This window comes from Akebia trifoliata, chromosome 8 (genome assembly GCF_017979445.1).
Source record: "Akebia trifoliata isolate Shusen 1 chromosome 8, ASM1797944v1, whole genome shotgun sequence".
Taxonomy (NCBI): domain Eukaryota; kingdom Viridiplantae; phylum Streptophyta; class Magnoliopsida; order Ranunculales; family Lardizabalaceae; genus Akebia; species Akebia trifoliata.
Window position 1 is genome coordinate 18,972,325 of NC_141382.1, and position 18,436 is coordinate 18,990,760.

General features: G+C 34.1%; 1 protein-coding gene across 1 annotated transcript; it reads left to right on the top strand.

Moving 5' to 3' along the window:
- The first annotated feature begins 1,070 nt into the window (after positions 1 to 1,070).
- Positions 1,071 to 16,185, top strand: LOC147396337 (nascent polypeptide-associated complex subunit alpha-like protein 1). Its single transcript, XM_086450428.1, has 4 exons — positions 1,071 to 1,224; positions 15,057 to 15,141; positions 15,481 to 15,608; positions 15,692 to 16,185. The coding sequence occupies exons 1-4, from the start codon at positions 1,165 to 1,167 to the stop codon at positions 16,022 to 16,024; spliced, it is 606 nt and encodes a 201-aa protein (XP_086306554.1). The 5' UTR covers positions 1,071 to 1,164; the 3' UTR covers positions 16,025 to 16,185.
- Positions 16,186 to 18,436: the final 2,251 nt, after the last annotated feature.

Genomic DNA, 18,436 nt, shown 5'->3' on the forward strand with positions numbered 1-18,436 from the left:
TTAGAAAATTTTAGAAGGAAATACTTTGTTTTAGAGATCCGGAACGAATCTGGTGACAGAACGAAGCAAGGAGTGCTGTACGAAGAATTATTCTACCAGATCTGAGGGAACAAGACTGTTGTCTTTGTAAAGATAAAGATTTTAATTCTTTTTTTATTGATTAGGTCTTTTTAGCAATGTAGTTCTATTTGGAAATTAGTAGAGACCGACGATTGCCGGGTGGGGTTGGTGCCTAACACCTTCCAACCCCGTAATGTGATCCTCGAACTCAGTTATTTTTTAAGTAGATTAGTTGTTTTATCCGTTTAGAGTCGATGTTCGGTTCCTAGACCGTAGTAACTAGGTGGGACTCCCAAACCTCAAAGGTCAAAAGCGGATCCGCGCACCCCGCGAATCGAGAACGCTTTCACCCAAATGTAAAACTATTGGTAACAAATGGATTTTAAACATAAACTAAAATCAGATGGAATAATAGAAAAATGTAAAGCTAGGTTAGTAGCAAAAAGTTTTAAACAAAGAGAAAACGTTGATTTCTTTTGACACTTATTCGCTTGTGTCTAGAATAACGTCCATTAGAATGGTATTTTAATTATTCACGACTCTTCAGTATTTTAACTGTTAGTAACTTTTCAGTATTTTGTCTCTTCAAAACCTTATGTCTATTTTTCAAATTAAAATAATATTTTATGTGTTAACTCTTTAGTTTACACTCCTTTGTCTTCTTTAAAAAATCTTAAGAGAATCCAATTTTTGTTACATCATTATTTTTGTTTGTTATTTTTTCTCTCTTTACATATTTAAATTTGGGTAAAATTAACGTGATGTGAATCAAAACCCTCAATTCAAAGTAGGGAGTTGCATGGTTAACAGAGATTTGATTGGGCTGTCGTACCTTATCCTGGTTCAAATAAATTTTTTGGTGTATTCTTTTTCTCAGCACCAACATATTGAACATATGGGATTTGGGTATGGAGCATGTAGATCCGACTCATTTTCCTACCAGGCAACACCTGGGGACATTTAAGTCATTGATCAAAAGACCTACCCTAGTTTCGTAATTTCATCTTCACCGCTATAAAACCCCATTATATACCATCGGCGTACTCTGTGGGTCTCTGCTACTTGTTGGGGTTTTTAGGGTTTTTTGCTCTCTCTCTGAACGCTATGACTGGTCAGACGCAAGAAGAGCTCCTCGCTGCTCATCTCGAAGAGCAGAAGATCGATGTGAGTTTATAGAACATGTTTTTTTTAGTTGTAGTCTTATAGGGTTCCTATTAACATTTTCCATTCAATCTTAATTGATTTGGATCGGTTGAAAAATTCTCTGTGGATCCCCCTTATTTTATTAGATCTTCCATTTCCACCTAGTGGGGCCGGACTTTAGTTTTTCTGTGAAGGTTCATTGCTTCTGTTTTTGAGGCTAAATTACGGAGGATCTTTTCTCAAAAAGGATTTTTTTTTTTAAATCATGGGTCATCGCTCCATTGCCAAATTTATAAAGTTCTTATCTATTATCAATAGTATCTATTTTTGTATTTCAAAATTGGGTCCTGTCCATGCATTTTTATGGCCAGTATTTGCTAATTAGTTAAAATTCTCATTTATTTATTATTATTATCATTATTATTATTATTATTATTATTTTGTAATGTTCATATTTTAGAAAAACAAAAAACTACAGACATGACTCCGTCCGTTGGACTGAAGATCTGCCTCATGTTTTTATTTCAATTGTAAATTTTAATCAGTAAGATTCACATAACTATCCAAAAAAACAAAAAAAGATTCTCATAGATCGAGTAAGCGGAGTATACCCATGAAGAGGAATGTTCATTAAAAGAATGGTGATCTCTAAATACTTGGAAGTGTCCATCTTGTTATCTCAGGTCCATTGTGCATTAGGATGAGGAGATTGAAGAAGTTGTTACCCTAAGAATTAAAGCTAGATGGGTAAAGTAGATGTGTCCTTCTAGAGTACTATGTGAATGACGCCTACCAATCGGATTAAATGGAAACATTTATAAGATGGTTGTACGATCAACTATATTTTATGGAGTTGAATTTCGGGCGGTTAAGAAGTATCTTGTTAATAATTGATTGAACATAGCAAAGATGAGGTTGTTGAGATGGATGAGTATGACTAAGAATTATAAAATTAGAAATGAATGCATTGGAAAAATATAAGAGTGGCTCCATTAGATGATAAAGTTAAGAGTAAGTTAATCCCAAAGGATTGAAGAGATAACTAGGACCATGCCTCGGGAAGCGGAGGTCTTGAGTTCAAATCTCTCTTCAGGGGGCCACCCTCGGGGATTTATCCTAGAAATTGCTTAGTGCCTGTGGGGGGAGAGGGGATTGTACGTGCTCGAGGATTAGTCAGATGCTCTAAGAGACCCAGACACCTTGATTACAAAAAAATAGCTTAGTCCCATAGCTCAATTGGTTTGGCACATTGCAAAGCAACTTTAAAGTCGTGATACCCATAACAAAATGAGACAGAGTCAATTGAGATGGTTTATGCACTTTTAACAGAACTCGATTACAACTAGGTAGAAGAAATATGTGAGTTGGCTCTAAAAGACCAAAAAGAATTCCCAAAAGAATGTGAATTGAGGTAGTTAAAGTAGATATGAACATACTTTAATAACAAAAGATGTGGATTTGGACATAATGAAATGGAGGAATTGGATTTGTTTAGTCCACCCTAGTATTCAATGATGATGATGATGATTCACACAAAAATCGTAAGATTTTTATCTAAAGGGATTTGGATGTAATTTAAACTATTTTAGTTAATATTTGATTTAATCGGATATTTTATGAATTCTACCTACATTTACTTAATTTGCAAAATGAATAATCTCTCAAAATAAATTGAAATTGGATAATAAGAGTCAATGGCTAGGAAATATGCAAAAGTGACTATTTTTATTAAGTTAGTTCTTTTGTACATATAGATAGAGTTGGATGGTCAAAGGGGGGAGATGTGCTTCTGAAGTGCTGTATGATCGATACATCCAATTAAATAAGAAGGCAAATTTTATAAGATGATTGTCATGCCTTAAAAACTCAACCTGAAGCCCCATGATTCCCAAGTTGAATCCAGAGGCATGATATTTAACCCATAACATGATAATCATATATAAGACACAAATGATACTTAAATATCATTGTAAAAATCATACTTGATTATTGTTCAACGAAACACGAAAGTATCCTCAAACCTCAACCTACTTAGACATATTTACATATCAAAGTAACGACACATGCTACGTCACAGATACAAGAGAAAACATTGGTAGACTTTTAAACCTAACTCTAGTTCAGTAACTCAATAATAATACCCATAATCCTCTCTTGGAAGTTTGGACTGATCATTATGTAGCCCTGGGCTGAGCTTTTTCTGAAGGATCATCTAAACCGAGTGCGCCTGAAATTTGTGTTGTCATAGGGGTGAGTAACAGAGAAGTTACCCAGTAGGGGAATATTGCAATTCTAAATAATAGCATCCTACATGCAGTTAAATATTTTAAGAATTCGTAAATTATGCATGTTTGATATTCAACACATAATTAAAAATAATTGAACACCGATATAAAACCTAGTAGGAAATTGAAGCACAATTAAAAATTTGAAAAACAACTGTTCATAATATAACATCAAATAATAGAGTACTATAATAGAGAGATGAGGGTCACGATTGATGTGACCATCTTAGTCAAGATATGTTATTCTAATTCTTATCTAGTGTGGAACCCCACTGTTAGTTCTTAATTTTGACCAGTCACTGTCATATTTGGGTAATTGTTTTCTGGCTCATGTTTGCCATTAACCAAGGTTTTAAGAAGCAGGCCAAATCAAGTAGGTCATTTTTTCTTGATTATTCTGGACTATTAATGATCATTAACTAGTCATCTTCATCTATGCCAATCTGGCGTGTATGTGATCTTCAATAATTTCTATTAATTATACAACTACCTACATCTTGTTTTCTATTAAAGATAAAAAGAAAATTCTTGGATTCCTATTGTGATATGTTCTTATGCATCCCATAATATATAAGAACTCAAACAACGCAACTATTAACCTAGAATAATGAATCGTTCCAGAAAAGTCATAACAAGTTATTTTTTATAGGTTTTCACAATTTCTTTAATAAATTACTAAAATACTATATATAGGTATTTGTTTTCTTTTCAAAATGTATTGAAAGTAAGACATACACATGTCTTTAACACGCAGTCCATTCTTAAATGTAAAGCCTCATCCCTCTTTTCTTTTTCTTTCTTTCGTGTCTTACACGACCATTAGTTGAAACATCTCTTTCATGCCTTACATGACATACGTTGAAGCATCTCTCTTATCGTGACTTATATAGTCTATGACTGAAGCATCTCCTCTCTTCGTGTCTTACACGACAATTAGTCGAAGCAACTTACTAACTAGTTATTTGAAAAACACGACAATCAATTAAGAACTCGTTCTCATATTTTATTTGTAAATAAAATTCTATACATATATTTGAAAATTAGAATATATGTAAAATATATAAAATAAAAACAAAACAGCAAGTTTATAAAGAAATGTAGACACATTTTATATATGTATTTATAACTGCTAGAGGACATATAAAGTATGTACAAAATATGTGAGTTGTATGTGAAAATCACTTGTATAGTCGAATTTTTTTTTTTAGTATGTACCAAATACAAATGAAACACCTATAAGTATGTAGAAAAATATGTGGAGTACAGAAAAACAAGTTTTAATAAATAAAAATTAAAAAAAACATATGTGATACATATGAAAAAAAATCAGCAACTTCTAATTCTAAATATATATAACACATTTAATACTACACATTCTTTTTAACAAGTAAAATATATATAAGACATTAAAAAAAACTAGTGAAAAACATATGTATATTTTTACAATCAATTCACTATAATTTAAAAGATCTTGAAGAAAAGCTTAATTTATTACAAAAATGTAAGAGCCTATCTCAAATCAGTATCTTCTTTTCCTTACCTTCCTTTCTCTTAGTGAATGGGAAGAAGATGAAACACAAATCTCAGATTTCTCTAATGAGAAGGATAATGGACTGGATTTTGAACTTCTTTTGTTAAAGGGTTTACTTGGATACCCAAAGTTTTTGATGTAAAAGTTAGACATCAAAACTTCTCCTCATAAAAATAAAAAAAACAAATATCAAGATATTTACCAAAATTTCTAACTCTATTAGAATCTTTTAAGTATATAGACTTTGATCAGTTTGACTTAGTCAAAATTGGTTGACCAATGCTTGACCAGGTTGACTTGACTTGAGTCAACAAGGGTTGACTCAATCAATTTTTTTTGGACATTACAACCTCCTATCTTAAAAATATTTCGTCTTTGAAATTAAGGACATACCTTATTTGATGAACAATTCTGGATATCGAGTCCGTACATCTAATTCCTTTTCCTAATTTGATTATTCCACATTATGATGTCTTCAAAGTACTTTTACTAATGGTATAACACGTGATCACAACATTTTCTCTTTTCTACCAATGATCTGTACTGACCCTTCTTCATAAGATATATCCTCTAACTGCAAAGATTGCTAATTTATGACATGAGAAGGATCTGGTTCATATTTTCTCAATATTGATACGTAGAATACATTATGAATTTGAGCTAGCTGAGAAGGTAAGACTAGTCTGTAAGTGACTTCACCAACTCGCTCTATAATCTCGAACGGTCCCACATATCGGGGTTTTAGTTTACCCTTCATACTGAACCTAGATATACCTAGATATCCCTCTCTTAGGCGAGATCTTCAAAAATACTATATTTCCAACCACAAATTCCAAAGGTCTCCGCCGTTTATTAGTGTAACTCTTTTGTCTGCTCTGAGCTACCTTTATCCTTTCTCTAACCATTCTGATATTCTCTGTAGTCTCTTCAACCAATTCTGATCCCATGAGAATTATTTCCTCGACTGTTGTCCAACATATAGGCAGTCAACATGGTCTGCCTAAAGTGCTTCAAATGGAGTCATACTAATACTGGATTGGAAGCTATTGTTGTATAAAACTCAACTAGGGGTAGATGAATTTTCTATTGACCTCCAAAGTCTAGTACACATGATCGAAGCATATCTTCCAAAATTTGGATTACCCTTTTTGACTGTCCATTAGTCTGCAGATGGAATGCAGTGCTGAATTTCAACTGAGTACCTAAAACTAATTGTAAACTCTTCCAGAATTGTGAAGTGAATTTGGGATCTTGATTTGAAACTATTGACATTAGTACTCTATGTAGTCTTACAATTTCTGCCATATATAATCTTCTCAACCTATCAACTGTATGCGTCATCTTGATCGGTAAAAAATGAGTTGATTTTGTCAATCTGTCGACGATCACCCATATCGCATCTAGACCCTCACTAGCCTTAGGTAACCCGGTTACGAAGTCTATGATTACATGTTCCTATTTCCATTCAGTTATGGCAAGTGGTTGAAGAAGGCTTGCTGGTTTTCGATGTTCAGTTTTGACTTGCTGACAAGTCATACAACGATTTACATATTGACCAATATGTTTCTTCATCCAAGGCCTCCATAAGTGTTTTCATAAGTCTCTTTACATCTTTGTACCTCCTAGGTGAATCGAATAACGGGATCGATGCGTTTCATCTAATATGTTTTTCCTTAATTGCTCATTTGTCGGTACCCACAATCCATTTTGGAACTTGATATTGCTATTTGCATGAATACTCCAATCCTGGTTCTGTGGATCTCTTGCTTTCAAACAATACTCTACATAATTTGTATTCAAATTTTGAGTCTTTACAATTCTTCTTGTTAATATATTATGAAGTCTCAATGGTGCTAAATAGCTATGCTGTCCATCTTCATCCATCAGGCAATCAAATACGAACTCTATAACTGACTCCAATATATGCCATTCATTCAACATCATTTGAGCTAGAACATTCTCTTTTTAACAGCTTAGTGCATTTGTTACTATGTACGCTTTACCACGGTGGTAATGTAGCGTAAAATCGTAGTCTTTTTGACTCCATCCAACGTCTTTACCGCATATTCAACTCTTTTTAGGAGAATATGTATTTGAGACTCTTATGATCAAAATAGAGCTCAAATTTCTCACCATATAAGTAATGTTTTCATATCTTCAGGGCGAAAGGAATGGATGCTAGCTCAAGATCGTGAGCTGGATAATTCTTCTTGTGTGTTTTCAACTTTCTGGAAGTACAAGTGATTACCTTCCTATTCTGCATTAAAACACAACCCAAACCTATGCTTGAAGTGACTTCATATATCACTAAGCTATGTCTTGGAATTGGTGATATCAATACTGGTGTAGTAGTCAAAAAAGTCTTCAACTCTTGAAACATCGTTTCACATCTATCATCCTATTCGTATTTGACATTTTTCTAGGTTAACCATGTCAAGGGTGATGCAATAATAGAGAATCCTTCGACAAACCTTTGGTTATCTGCAAGCCCTAAAAAGCTTTTGATCTCTGTAATTGATATGGGTTGTTTCTAACTAGTTACTGCCTCGATCTTTGACGGGTCCACTGAAAGTCCTTCACTTGACATGACCTGACCGAGGAATTTAACTTCTTTTAACTAGAATTTACACTTACTAAACTTTGCATATAATTGGTGATCTTGCAATATATGTTTTTCATGTTCCTTCTCTGATTTTGAATAGATAAGAATATCATCAATGACACGATCACATACTTATCTAGATATTCCCAAAAGATTCGATTCATCAAATCCATGAATGTGGCTGGTGCAATAGTAAAGACCAAATGACATTACTAGGTACTTGTAGTGCCCTAACCTGGTCTTAAAAGCAGTCTTTGGAATATCTACTTCCTTAATCTTTAGCTGATGGTACCCAGATTTAAGATCGATCTTTGAGAAATATTCAACACCTTGGAGCTGATCGAACAAGTCTTTTATGCGTGGAAGAGGGTATTTGTTCTTGATGGTGACTTGGTTTAGTCATCTGTAATCAATACGCAACGGAAAGATCCATCTTTCTTCTTCACGAATAAAATCAGAGCTCCCCAAGGTGAAAAGCTCGGTCTGATGAATCCTAGGTGAGTCAACTTATCAATCTGAGATTTTAGCTCTCGTTTCTACTGGTGCCATTCGATTTGGAGTGATTGATATCAGAGCTGTACTTGGAATAAGATCAATAGAGAATTCTATTATTCTAATTGGTGGCAAACTCGGCAATTCTTTTGGAAATACACTTCTGAATTCTCTAAGCACCAGTATCTCTGCCAACTTTGGTACTGCTTTCTCCTCTGTTTTTAAATTGTTTAGCTTACTCTTCAAATATTTTTCCATCTGGTTCTTGAAATTCATAAATTTTACTATTGGCCTACCAGGTATTTTGAACGTGACTATTCTAGAATAACAGTCGATGTGGGCGTGGTTTTTAACTAACCAGTCCATACCTAGTATTATATCGAAATCATTGAGTTCTAGAAGTATCAAGTTAGTTGATAACTCCTAATCATCTAACCGTAATATACAGTTTTTACATATTGACTTAGGAATTAGGAATTGTATTGTCTCCTAAAGGTTTTGAAAGAGAAAATTTTTCTGTGTGTTCGATATCTAGTTTTAACATACTAGCAAGTCTAGTAGCAGCAATATATGAATTGAAAGAACTTATATCAATTAATAGGTGCACTTGTATATTAGATAAGATTAGGTTACCTTCCATAACTTCATTAGATGGCTAGAATTCCTCTTGAGTCGAAGCATAAACTCGACCCTGTGGTCTTTGGGCAGTAGACGATGATCCCTCTGTTGATTGTCCCAACTTTGGACAATTCCTTTTTATGTGCCCTACTTTACCACACCCGTAACACAAAACTCAACCTTGTGACTGTGTTGACGGTTTGTATGTTTGCGGTATAGGGGCTCTTCCCGTTTGTGGCCTGAACTGAAATCCTGATGACCTTTTTGTCTGTTGACTCTGAATTGGTATTGGTTGTCTCGACATTTGCTGATTATGTGGTCTAAAACTCTCAAAATTTCCTAAAGTAACTGGCCTGAACATCATTGGCCTTTTTGTCGAGTTTGTTCTGCCCTGGAATGATCTACTCATTAGGCGACTTATTTGTCCTCGAGTTAGTTGTATCTACTCCATTTTTTTTTCTATCCTTAGGGTTTTATTTACCACATTTGCATATGTGGTTATGTCAAATCTTGCAACTTTGCTCCTAAGAGGAATTATTTAAGTCTCTCAATGAACCTCTTTGCTTTTATCACCTCCAATGATATCAAGTCTAGTGCATATCTTGCTGGTTGGGTGAAATTAGCTTGGTATGCTGACATCGACTCGTTACCCTATATGAGATTCAAAAATTCCATACGTTTCCCGTCCTTGGCACTCTCTGAGACATATTCTCCACAAAGATTTCTTAAAATCGAGTCCAAGTAAGCGGTATACCTTTTTGTAAGTCTCGTACCATTCTCCACCAATGGCTTGCTTCTCCTTTTAGTTTAAATGATGCTAATATGACCTTTTGTGCATCAGAACATTTCATAGCTCTTAGGAGTTCTTTTGTTCTCATTAACCACTCGGTTACAGTTGGATCAGTTGATTTATTGTATGTTGGCAGATAAAGTCTGTTGTAGTTTTGAAGGAGCATTCTTGGTTGGTTATACATTTGGGGTACGGGCGCTCCCGTCATAGGTGGTGGTGGTGGTGGATATGGGTAAATTGGAGGCCTTGGCACATGAGGTGGTGGCGGTGGTGTTGCATCCTAAGCATGTTGGTGATTCTGACTTTCCTTAAGCTATGCCACCTCTTCAACCAACTTTGCTTGGCTTTTTGCCAGAGTTGCAATTGCCTCAAGTATTCAGTTCAAACTATCATTTGAGTTTTGGCTAGATGATGGGCCTATATCTTGGCTTCTCCGTCCTCTCAATAGTATTTTGAGTAGGACAAAAAGATAAGGTTAAATGTTGCAGAGGTGATACTATTTATCAACGAAGTGCAACCTCTATTTCGGTATATTTAGTTTATTCACACAATTTTCTTAAAGATTTTAATCATACCCATCCCATTAATCTTAAATAGAAGAGTTGTAAGATTTTATAACTTTCTTCCCATTCTTTCTATATACTACCTCAGATCCTAACTCCTAATGTGGAATGTATTGTTTGTTTTTGTTTTTTGACTCCTAAGACTGAATGTGCTTATGTATAATATGGACCTAATGTTATGCTTTAATACCACGTTATCACATCCCAAAACTCAACCCAAAACCCCATGATTCCCAAGTTAAATCCAGAGGCATGATATTTGACCCATAACATGATAATCATATATAAGACAAATGATACTTAAATATCATAATAAAAATCATACCTGATTATTGGTCAACAAAACACATAAATATTCTCAAATCTTGACCCACTTAGACATATTTACATATCAGAATAACGACACATACTGTGTCACAAATACAAGAGAAAATAACATTGGAAGACTTTTAAACCTAACTCTAGTTAAGTAACTCAATAATGATACCTATAATCCTCTTTTGGAAGCGTGAACTGATCATCTATGTAGCCCTGGACTTGAGTTTCCTCTGAAAGATCATTTAAACCAGGTGTGCCTGAAATTTGTGGTGTTGTAGGGGTGAGTAACAGGAAGTTACCTAGTAGGAGAATCTTACAATTCTAAATAATAATATCTTACATGCAGTTTAAACATTCTAGGAGTTTGTAAATCATGCATGTTTGATATTCAACACATAATTAAAATAATTGAACATCGATATCATAAAACCTAATAGGAAATTGAAACACAATTAAAAATCTGAAAAGTAACTGTTCATAATATAATATCAAATAATAGAGTATTATAACAGAAGAGTTGAGTGTCACAACTGATGTGAACATCTCAGTCAAGATACGGTTATTCCAATACTTCACCAGTGTGGAACCTTACCGTTAGTTCCTAATTCTATGGTTAGCCTTTGCCACATTTGGGTAACTGTTTTCTTGCTCTGGTTGGTCGTTGACTAAGACCTTAAGAAACGTACCAAATCAAGTAGGTCATTCTTTCTTAATTACTTTATACTATTAATGATCATTAACTAGTCATCTTCATTTATGCCAATTTGGCATGCATGTGATTCTTAATAATCTCTATCAATTATACAACTATCTATATCTTGTTCTCTATTAAAGATAAAAAGGAAATTCTTGGATTCCTATTGTGATGTGTTCTTATACATCTCATAATACATAAGAACTCAAACAACGCAACTGTTATCTTAGAATAATGCATCGTTCCGAAAATGTTACAATACGTTATTCTTTATAAGTTTTCACAATTTCTTTAATAAGTCATTAAAATATTACATATAGGCGCTTGTTTTCTTTTCAAAATGTATTGAAAGTAAGACATACACGTGTCTTAAACACCTACTCCACTCTTAAATGTAAAGCCTCATCTCTTTTTTCCTTTTCTTTCTTCCGCGTCTTACGCATCCATCAGTCGAAGCATCTCTCCTATGTACCTTACATGACATACGCCAAAGCATCTATCTCATCGTGACTTATAAAGTCTATGACTGAAGTATCTCTCCTCTTTGTGTCTTACACGACAATTAGTCCAAGCATTTCGTCAATTGGGTATTTCAAAAAATATGACAGTCAATTGAAAACTCGTTCTCATATTTTATTTTAAATAAAATACTTTTTTTACCCAACTTTTTAATTTGAAAATTACATAATGTAAAAATTAGCAAGTTAAAATTTGTAAATAAAATTCTATACATATATTTAAAATATTAGAATATATATATAAAATAAAAATGAAATAACAAGTTTATAAAGAAATGAAAACACATTCTATACATGTATTTAGAACTATTAGAGCACATATGAAGTATGCACAAAATATGGAGGTTGTATGTGAAAACCACTTGTATAGTTGAATTTTCTTTTTAGTATGTACCATATACATATGAAACATGTATAAAGTTTGTAGAAAAATACGTGGAGTACAGAAAAACAACAAGCTTTAATAAATAAAAATTAAAAGATACATATGAAAAAAAAATCAGCAACTTCTAATTCTAAATATATGTAACATATATCTAATACTACACATTATTTTTAACAATTAAAACATATATAAGATATAAAAGAAAAAACCCAGTGATATACATATGTATATTTTGACGATCAATTCACTACTTTAATTTAAAAGATCTTGAAGAAAAGCCAAAGCTATTACAAAAATGTAAGGGCCTACCTCAAATCCGTATCTTCCTTTCCTTACCTTTCTCTTAGTGAATGGGAAGAAGATGAAACAAAAATATCAGATTTCTCTAATGAGAAGGATGATGGGCGGGATTTTAAATTTATTTTGTTGAAGGGTTTATTTAGATACCCAAAGTTTTTGATGTAAATGTTAGACATCAAAACTTCATACCATATAAATAAAAAAAAAAAATATCTAACTCTATTAGAATTTTCTAAGTATATAGACTTTGGTCAGTTTGACTTAGTCAAAACTGGTTGACCAACATTTGGCCAAGTCGACTTGACTTGAGTTAACAGGGTTGACTCGGTCAACCTGTTTTTTTTTTTGACATTACAATGATAGTGAAATTGACTATGCTTTATGGGGTTGATTGTTATACAATCAAGAAATGTGTTTGCATTAGTAGAGATGTGGATGTTGAGATGGACGAGTGCAAAATTAGGAAAGTTAAATTATTAGATGTCTCTAAGATGTATGAACATGTTTTCCTTGCTCTTTCATATATATATCTATGTGTGTGTGTGTGTGTGTGTGTGTGTGTGTGTGTAGCGTTCGGCTGACAATCTTAAGCCGACAACATTGGTTGACAAAATTTTTCCTATATGGCTTAAAAGTTTCGGATCTCTATGGTGAGGAGATCATCCTCACAAAAAAGAAAATAGCCCAATCTGAAACTATAACCCCATCAAAAGTGGTTTACAAAGTTGAATTGTGGACCGTTGATTTTTATTGTAAATTTGTAAATATCTTTTGATGGGGTTAGAAGTTTTAGATTGGGCTGATTTTTTGTGAGGATAATCTTCTCTCTATCCTCAAAAAAAAAATCAGCCCAATCCGAAACTTTTAAGCCATATAGGACAAATTTTTTCAACCAATGTTGTTGTCCTAAGATTGTCAGCCAAACTCCCCCTATACATATCGGGGAGCATTCGGAGGCCCTAAAGAGAGCAAAACATTGTGCCAAACATTTTTCAATATATGGGTCAGAAGTTTCAGAATGGACTGGTTTTTTGTGAGGATGATCACTATGGTGAGGAGATCATCCTCACAAATAATCAGCCCATTCTGAAACTTGTAACCCTAGTTTACTAGTTGAAGATCGTGGACCATCATTTATTTGTAAACCACTTTGATGGGGTTAGAATTTTCAGAATCCTCACAATAAATCAACCCATTTCGAAACTTCTAGCTCATATATTGAAAAATGTTTACTCTCTTTAGGGCCTTGGAACGCTTCCCATATATGTATGTATACTAGAGTTTGCCTGTGCCTGTGACACAACCACCCTCTTTGGGGTTGAGGCGGTAAAAGAAGAAATACAATAAAGTTGTAAGGGTGTAGGAGAGAAAATGCAATAAAGTTGAAGGGGTATTCTTGAAAAGGGAGGAGAGAAAAGGAATGAAGTTGAAATTGATTGTAGAGATTCGTGGGGAGATTAAATCTCATCCCCTACTTATGTGGGGGGATAAACCTTGGGAAGAGAACTGTTGTGTTTTATTATGTATAGATTAGAAGGAGGTGGCATGTGCAAATGCACATGTATCAAAAGGGTTATTTGTAATTTACAACAATGAATATTGCATTGTAAAATGGACATTTCTATAATTCTGAAAATTAACCAATGTGATTTTAGAGTTGTGGGTGGCAATTTTCTTGATTTTTGACCAAAATAACCTTTGATTATATTAAATGTAAAGGGGGGAGGGGGGGCATTTTTGGGATCCAAAATTTGGTGTCGAACCACTTCTACTCTACCTTCTCTCATTATAATAGTAAAGATATTGTATATATATAATCTAAAATGTGTCTATGATACTATATTATGATACAAGTGTACAAACATGTTTACCCTTTGAGCATCAAAGTCACCGACACCTAGTACCCATGTTAGACTACAACATTATGTTATTGTTACTTAGTTTTCACCTTTTCAACACCTGTCAATTTTGGAAGACAGATGTGGTGTTGGCATATAGGCAGGCATCTAGTGGCATGCAATACTCTTCCAAGAGTTAGGGTAGATTTGTGCAAGAGGTGGTGTTAAAAGAGATTTGTCTTTATTAGTGGATTTAATGGGTCTTTTTTTTTTTTTTTTGAAATTCTATTATCCTTATGTCCTTGATAAATGGAAATGGCACCCTTCGAATGATCTATGGTCTAGCTTCCCCTCTTTGTCATGCATTGGATTTCTTACACTGACATGTACAAGGAATTATCTTTATTTATTTTGTTCAAAACTGCCTCTGCGTTCTCTGAACAAATGATTCAATTTAAGCTTTGTACTAGAAGTAACTTTCCTTCTTGTCATTTGTCCATATAAGATAGGCAAGGGGGCCAATGTTGATGTTTCGCTTTGAGGCTCTCTTGACCTTGTGTGCTTTTCTTATTATCTTCACATGGACAGCCGCCTATGGAATTGTTAATTTATAGCATCTCATTGGCCTGGTTTGCTCATTCGCAACTTGGGATTAGGATCTTGGTTTCACTCAGTAAGAGGAAAAAAGTGAAGTGTTTCAATATGACCTATAAAAATGTACTTTGATACGATATCTGTTTAATATAAGGTATCTGTTTATGAGAAAATTTCCTGATAACCTCCTACTATATATTACATGGGTTTCATTCATCTGTTTTTTTTTTTTCTTTCATGTTTCCGTTTTCTATTGTGGCTAATCAGATCATCCCTGAATCCTGATTTTGTTCTCTTTGTAACTGGATGATAACTCCTCTTGCAGCCTGATGAACCTGTTGTTGAAGACGAGGACGATGAGGACGACGATGATGACGACGATGATGACAAGGACGATGATGAGGCTGAAGGTAAAGTAACCACTGAGACCTCAGACATCAGACATAGAATTCTTAAAATTATTTCCCTACATATGCCCGTTTTGTGTTCGTACATGTGCATCTCTTTTTAGTTTTCGATGGATTCAGTTGGTTGGCTAGATAGCTTTGTTTGGTAAAACAAAGCGAGTTTTAACATGTAAAAAAACTATAAAATATCTTATGCAACTCATCCACACGGCATTGAACTGGATTTTCCAAAATGAGTGTTTGAGAACTGCGCTGCTGCTGGATATAAGTCCCCTTACTTAAATCTTCCAAACCTTAAGTCCGTGACCTTGACTAGGTTTGAGTTTCTAAATGTATTTGCAGGACAAGGAGATGCAAGTGGTAGATCAAAGCAGAGCAGAAGTGAGAAGAAGAGTCGCAAGGCTATGTTGAAGCTTGGCATGAAACCTATACTTGGTGTGAGCCGTGTCACTGTTAAGAAGAGCAAGAATGTCAGTTCTTTTCTTTTCTGACTATTCTCTTTTTATCCTTGGTGCTTTGTGAACTTTACCAAAAGAATCTTTGTTTCTTTCAGATTTTGTTTGTCATCTCTAAACCAGATGTTTTCAAGAGCCCGACGTCAGACACATATGTCATCTTTGGGGAGGCTAAGATTGAAGATTTGAGCTCACAACTGCAGACTCAAGCTGCAGAGCAGTTCAAGGCTCCTGATCTCAGTCACGTGATCTCGAAGCCTGAGTCATCAGCCATGGCTCAGGACGATGAAGATGTTGATGAGACAGGAGTTGAACCGAAGGACATAGAGTTGGTGATGACACAGGCCGGCGTCTCGAGGTCAAAGGCTGTGAAGGCACTCAAGGCTGCTGATGGGGATATTGTTTCTGCCATCATGGAACTAACAAATTGAGTGAGAAAGCTACTTTCGACAAACCTTGTCTCTTTTTTAAGAGAAAAGTGTGCATCTTTTTTATTTTTATGGTTTTAGAATGTTGTTGAAGATGGGAGTCCTGTTATGTTTCTTCTTATGTTGTATTAGTAACAAACAGTAAGAAAGCCCTTTTCATGACACTGTTATAGGTTTCGCTGATCTAGATCCATGTTGCTTGGCCTCAATACCAAGAAATATCATAATCTACTTGGGAGGCATTAACTGGCTCCCCAAGACACTGACCTAGGCTTTGCCTGACAGGCCAGACATAAGGAAGTTCCAGACAAAAGGCTACTAATGACTAGGGGTGTCAAAACCCATTTAACCAAAACCCGAATTGAAAATCTTCGGTCCGATTTCCCTTTTTATTAGAATACCCATTTAACGGTTTGGAATACTATTTTTCTCTTCCGATTTTTGAGAATCGGAACTGATGGGTATGGGTATCTGTGTTTGTGGTTGCGAGTCTATTTATTTTAAAATTGGAATTAACAAGAACCGGAGCCAAAAAGAATATAACCTGAATGGGGATCAACACATTGACACCCCTACTAAAGACATTACATGTTTTGACGTGCTGGTCCTACTTTTTAGGCCATTTGGGTTTCACACAACCAAGCATGCCTGTCGCAACTCTATCATAAGCACTTGCTTGAGATCTTCCTAAGATTAATGATACATGCAAAGTACATGTGGGGTTCTTTACTGTTGTTGATTTTGATCGAAAACTTTGGGCGTGTTACATTGCAGAGAAAATATTTACCTTGGAAATCATTTGTCAGGTAAATAATGAGTGCTTGCAAATCCTTTTCTTCTAGAAATCTTTTGGTACTTTTAATTGAATCTTATAGGTTTTTTGAGTAAGTCTGGCCGTACTAAGTTGATAAGATTTCAAATCTTACAAGGTTGTTGAGCTCACCTTGTGGCATAAGAAAGACATGACCCAATGCCACAAGAATTTAGAGGACAAAATTATACGATACCTTTCACAAAAAAAAAAAAAAAAAAACTATAAACTTTAAATTAAATAAAAAAGAGTTTCACCATTAAATTTTAATTTTAAATTTGAGAATTCGGTGGGAGTTCAATAACCGTCCATTTCAAGACCTAGGATCAAGTTCAAAAAAATAATTAAAATTTTTTTTTGTTTGTGTGCATATATGAGATTTTTACATGAAAATCTAGAGGGCTATGATGTTGGATTTGCCGATTTGGTAATCCATTTGAGCTCAACGACCAATGGTAAGATTTGAAATCTTACGAAGTTAGTAAGAAAAGTGTTTCTCTCTCTCTCTCTGTCTTTTTTTGTGAAATGTTGCTGCCACTTGAGGCATATCTCGTGCAAGTAAAAAATCATTTTCCCCGTTTTTTGTTTTTGTTTTGCACTCAAACACCATTAAATTGAAGTTTTCCATGGCCAACCATTTTCCTTAGAATTTGCCATGCAATCAAACATATCCTTTGTTGTAAAGGAAGAACTATATCCCATCTCCACCAATGGAGTGACCTAACGTTTATAAAGTATGGAGTGTGACACAATCCAATGTGAATTGGAATCCCTTAGGGGTAGTTATGTTTTTGTAGGCACCCCATTTTTGCATTCGCCTGATTAATCAACTCGTCGACCCGATTGCAACGGTTCCCAATGATGGATGTTTATTCCAATGCTCTATTTGGTTACTAGATGTGTTTCAGAAATTCGGATGAGGTTTCTTGAACTAACAAAACTGTAGAAACCACACTATGCTAGGAAAATATAACTCCAAAAACATAGAAATCATCTTGCAGACAAAAAGAAGTTTCACGATAAAAATCACTAAAAAATGATCAAATTACCAAAATATCCCTAATCTTACGAAAATGCCTTTCATAAAGTTCATGATCATTTCGCACAAAAAATTTCATAAATGACACAAAACAATATTCCCATTGAATTCCTTACAAAAAATCGATTCCAAAACATCTTAGAATATTGAAAAATGACTTAAAACGCAAAAAGTACTCTCCGAGGGCAAAACGGTAATTTTATAATTTTAATAATTAAAAACTCTGAAATTAATAATTAAAATATTAATTAATATAAAGTGAAATCCTAATTAAAATTAAAGTCAATCAATTAAGACTAAAGTCAAAATCCTAAATTCTAGTCAATCAAGTAAGACTAAAGTCAAAACCCTAATCAATCTAATAAAGACCAAAGTCAAAACCCTAATAGAATTCTAATTAAACTCTAAAACTATCTAATGTAATTCTAATCATATACTAACTCTACCTAATAGAATTCTAATTAAACTCTAAAACTATCTAATAGAATTCTAATTAAACTCTAAAACTATCTAATGTAATTCTAATTAAACACTAACTCTATCTAAAAAGCACTAAAAAAATCTA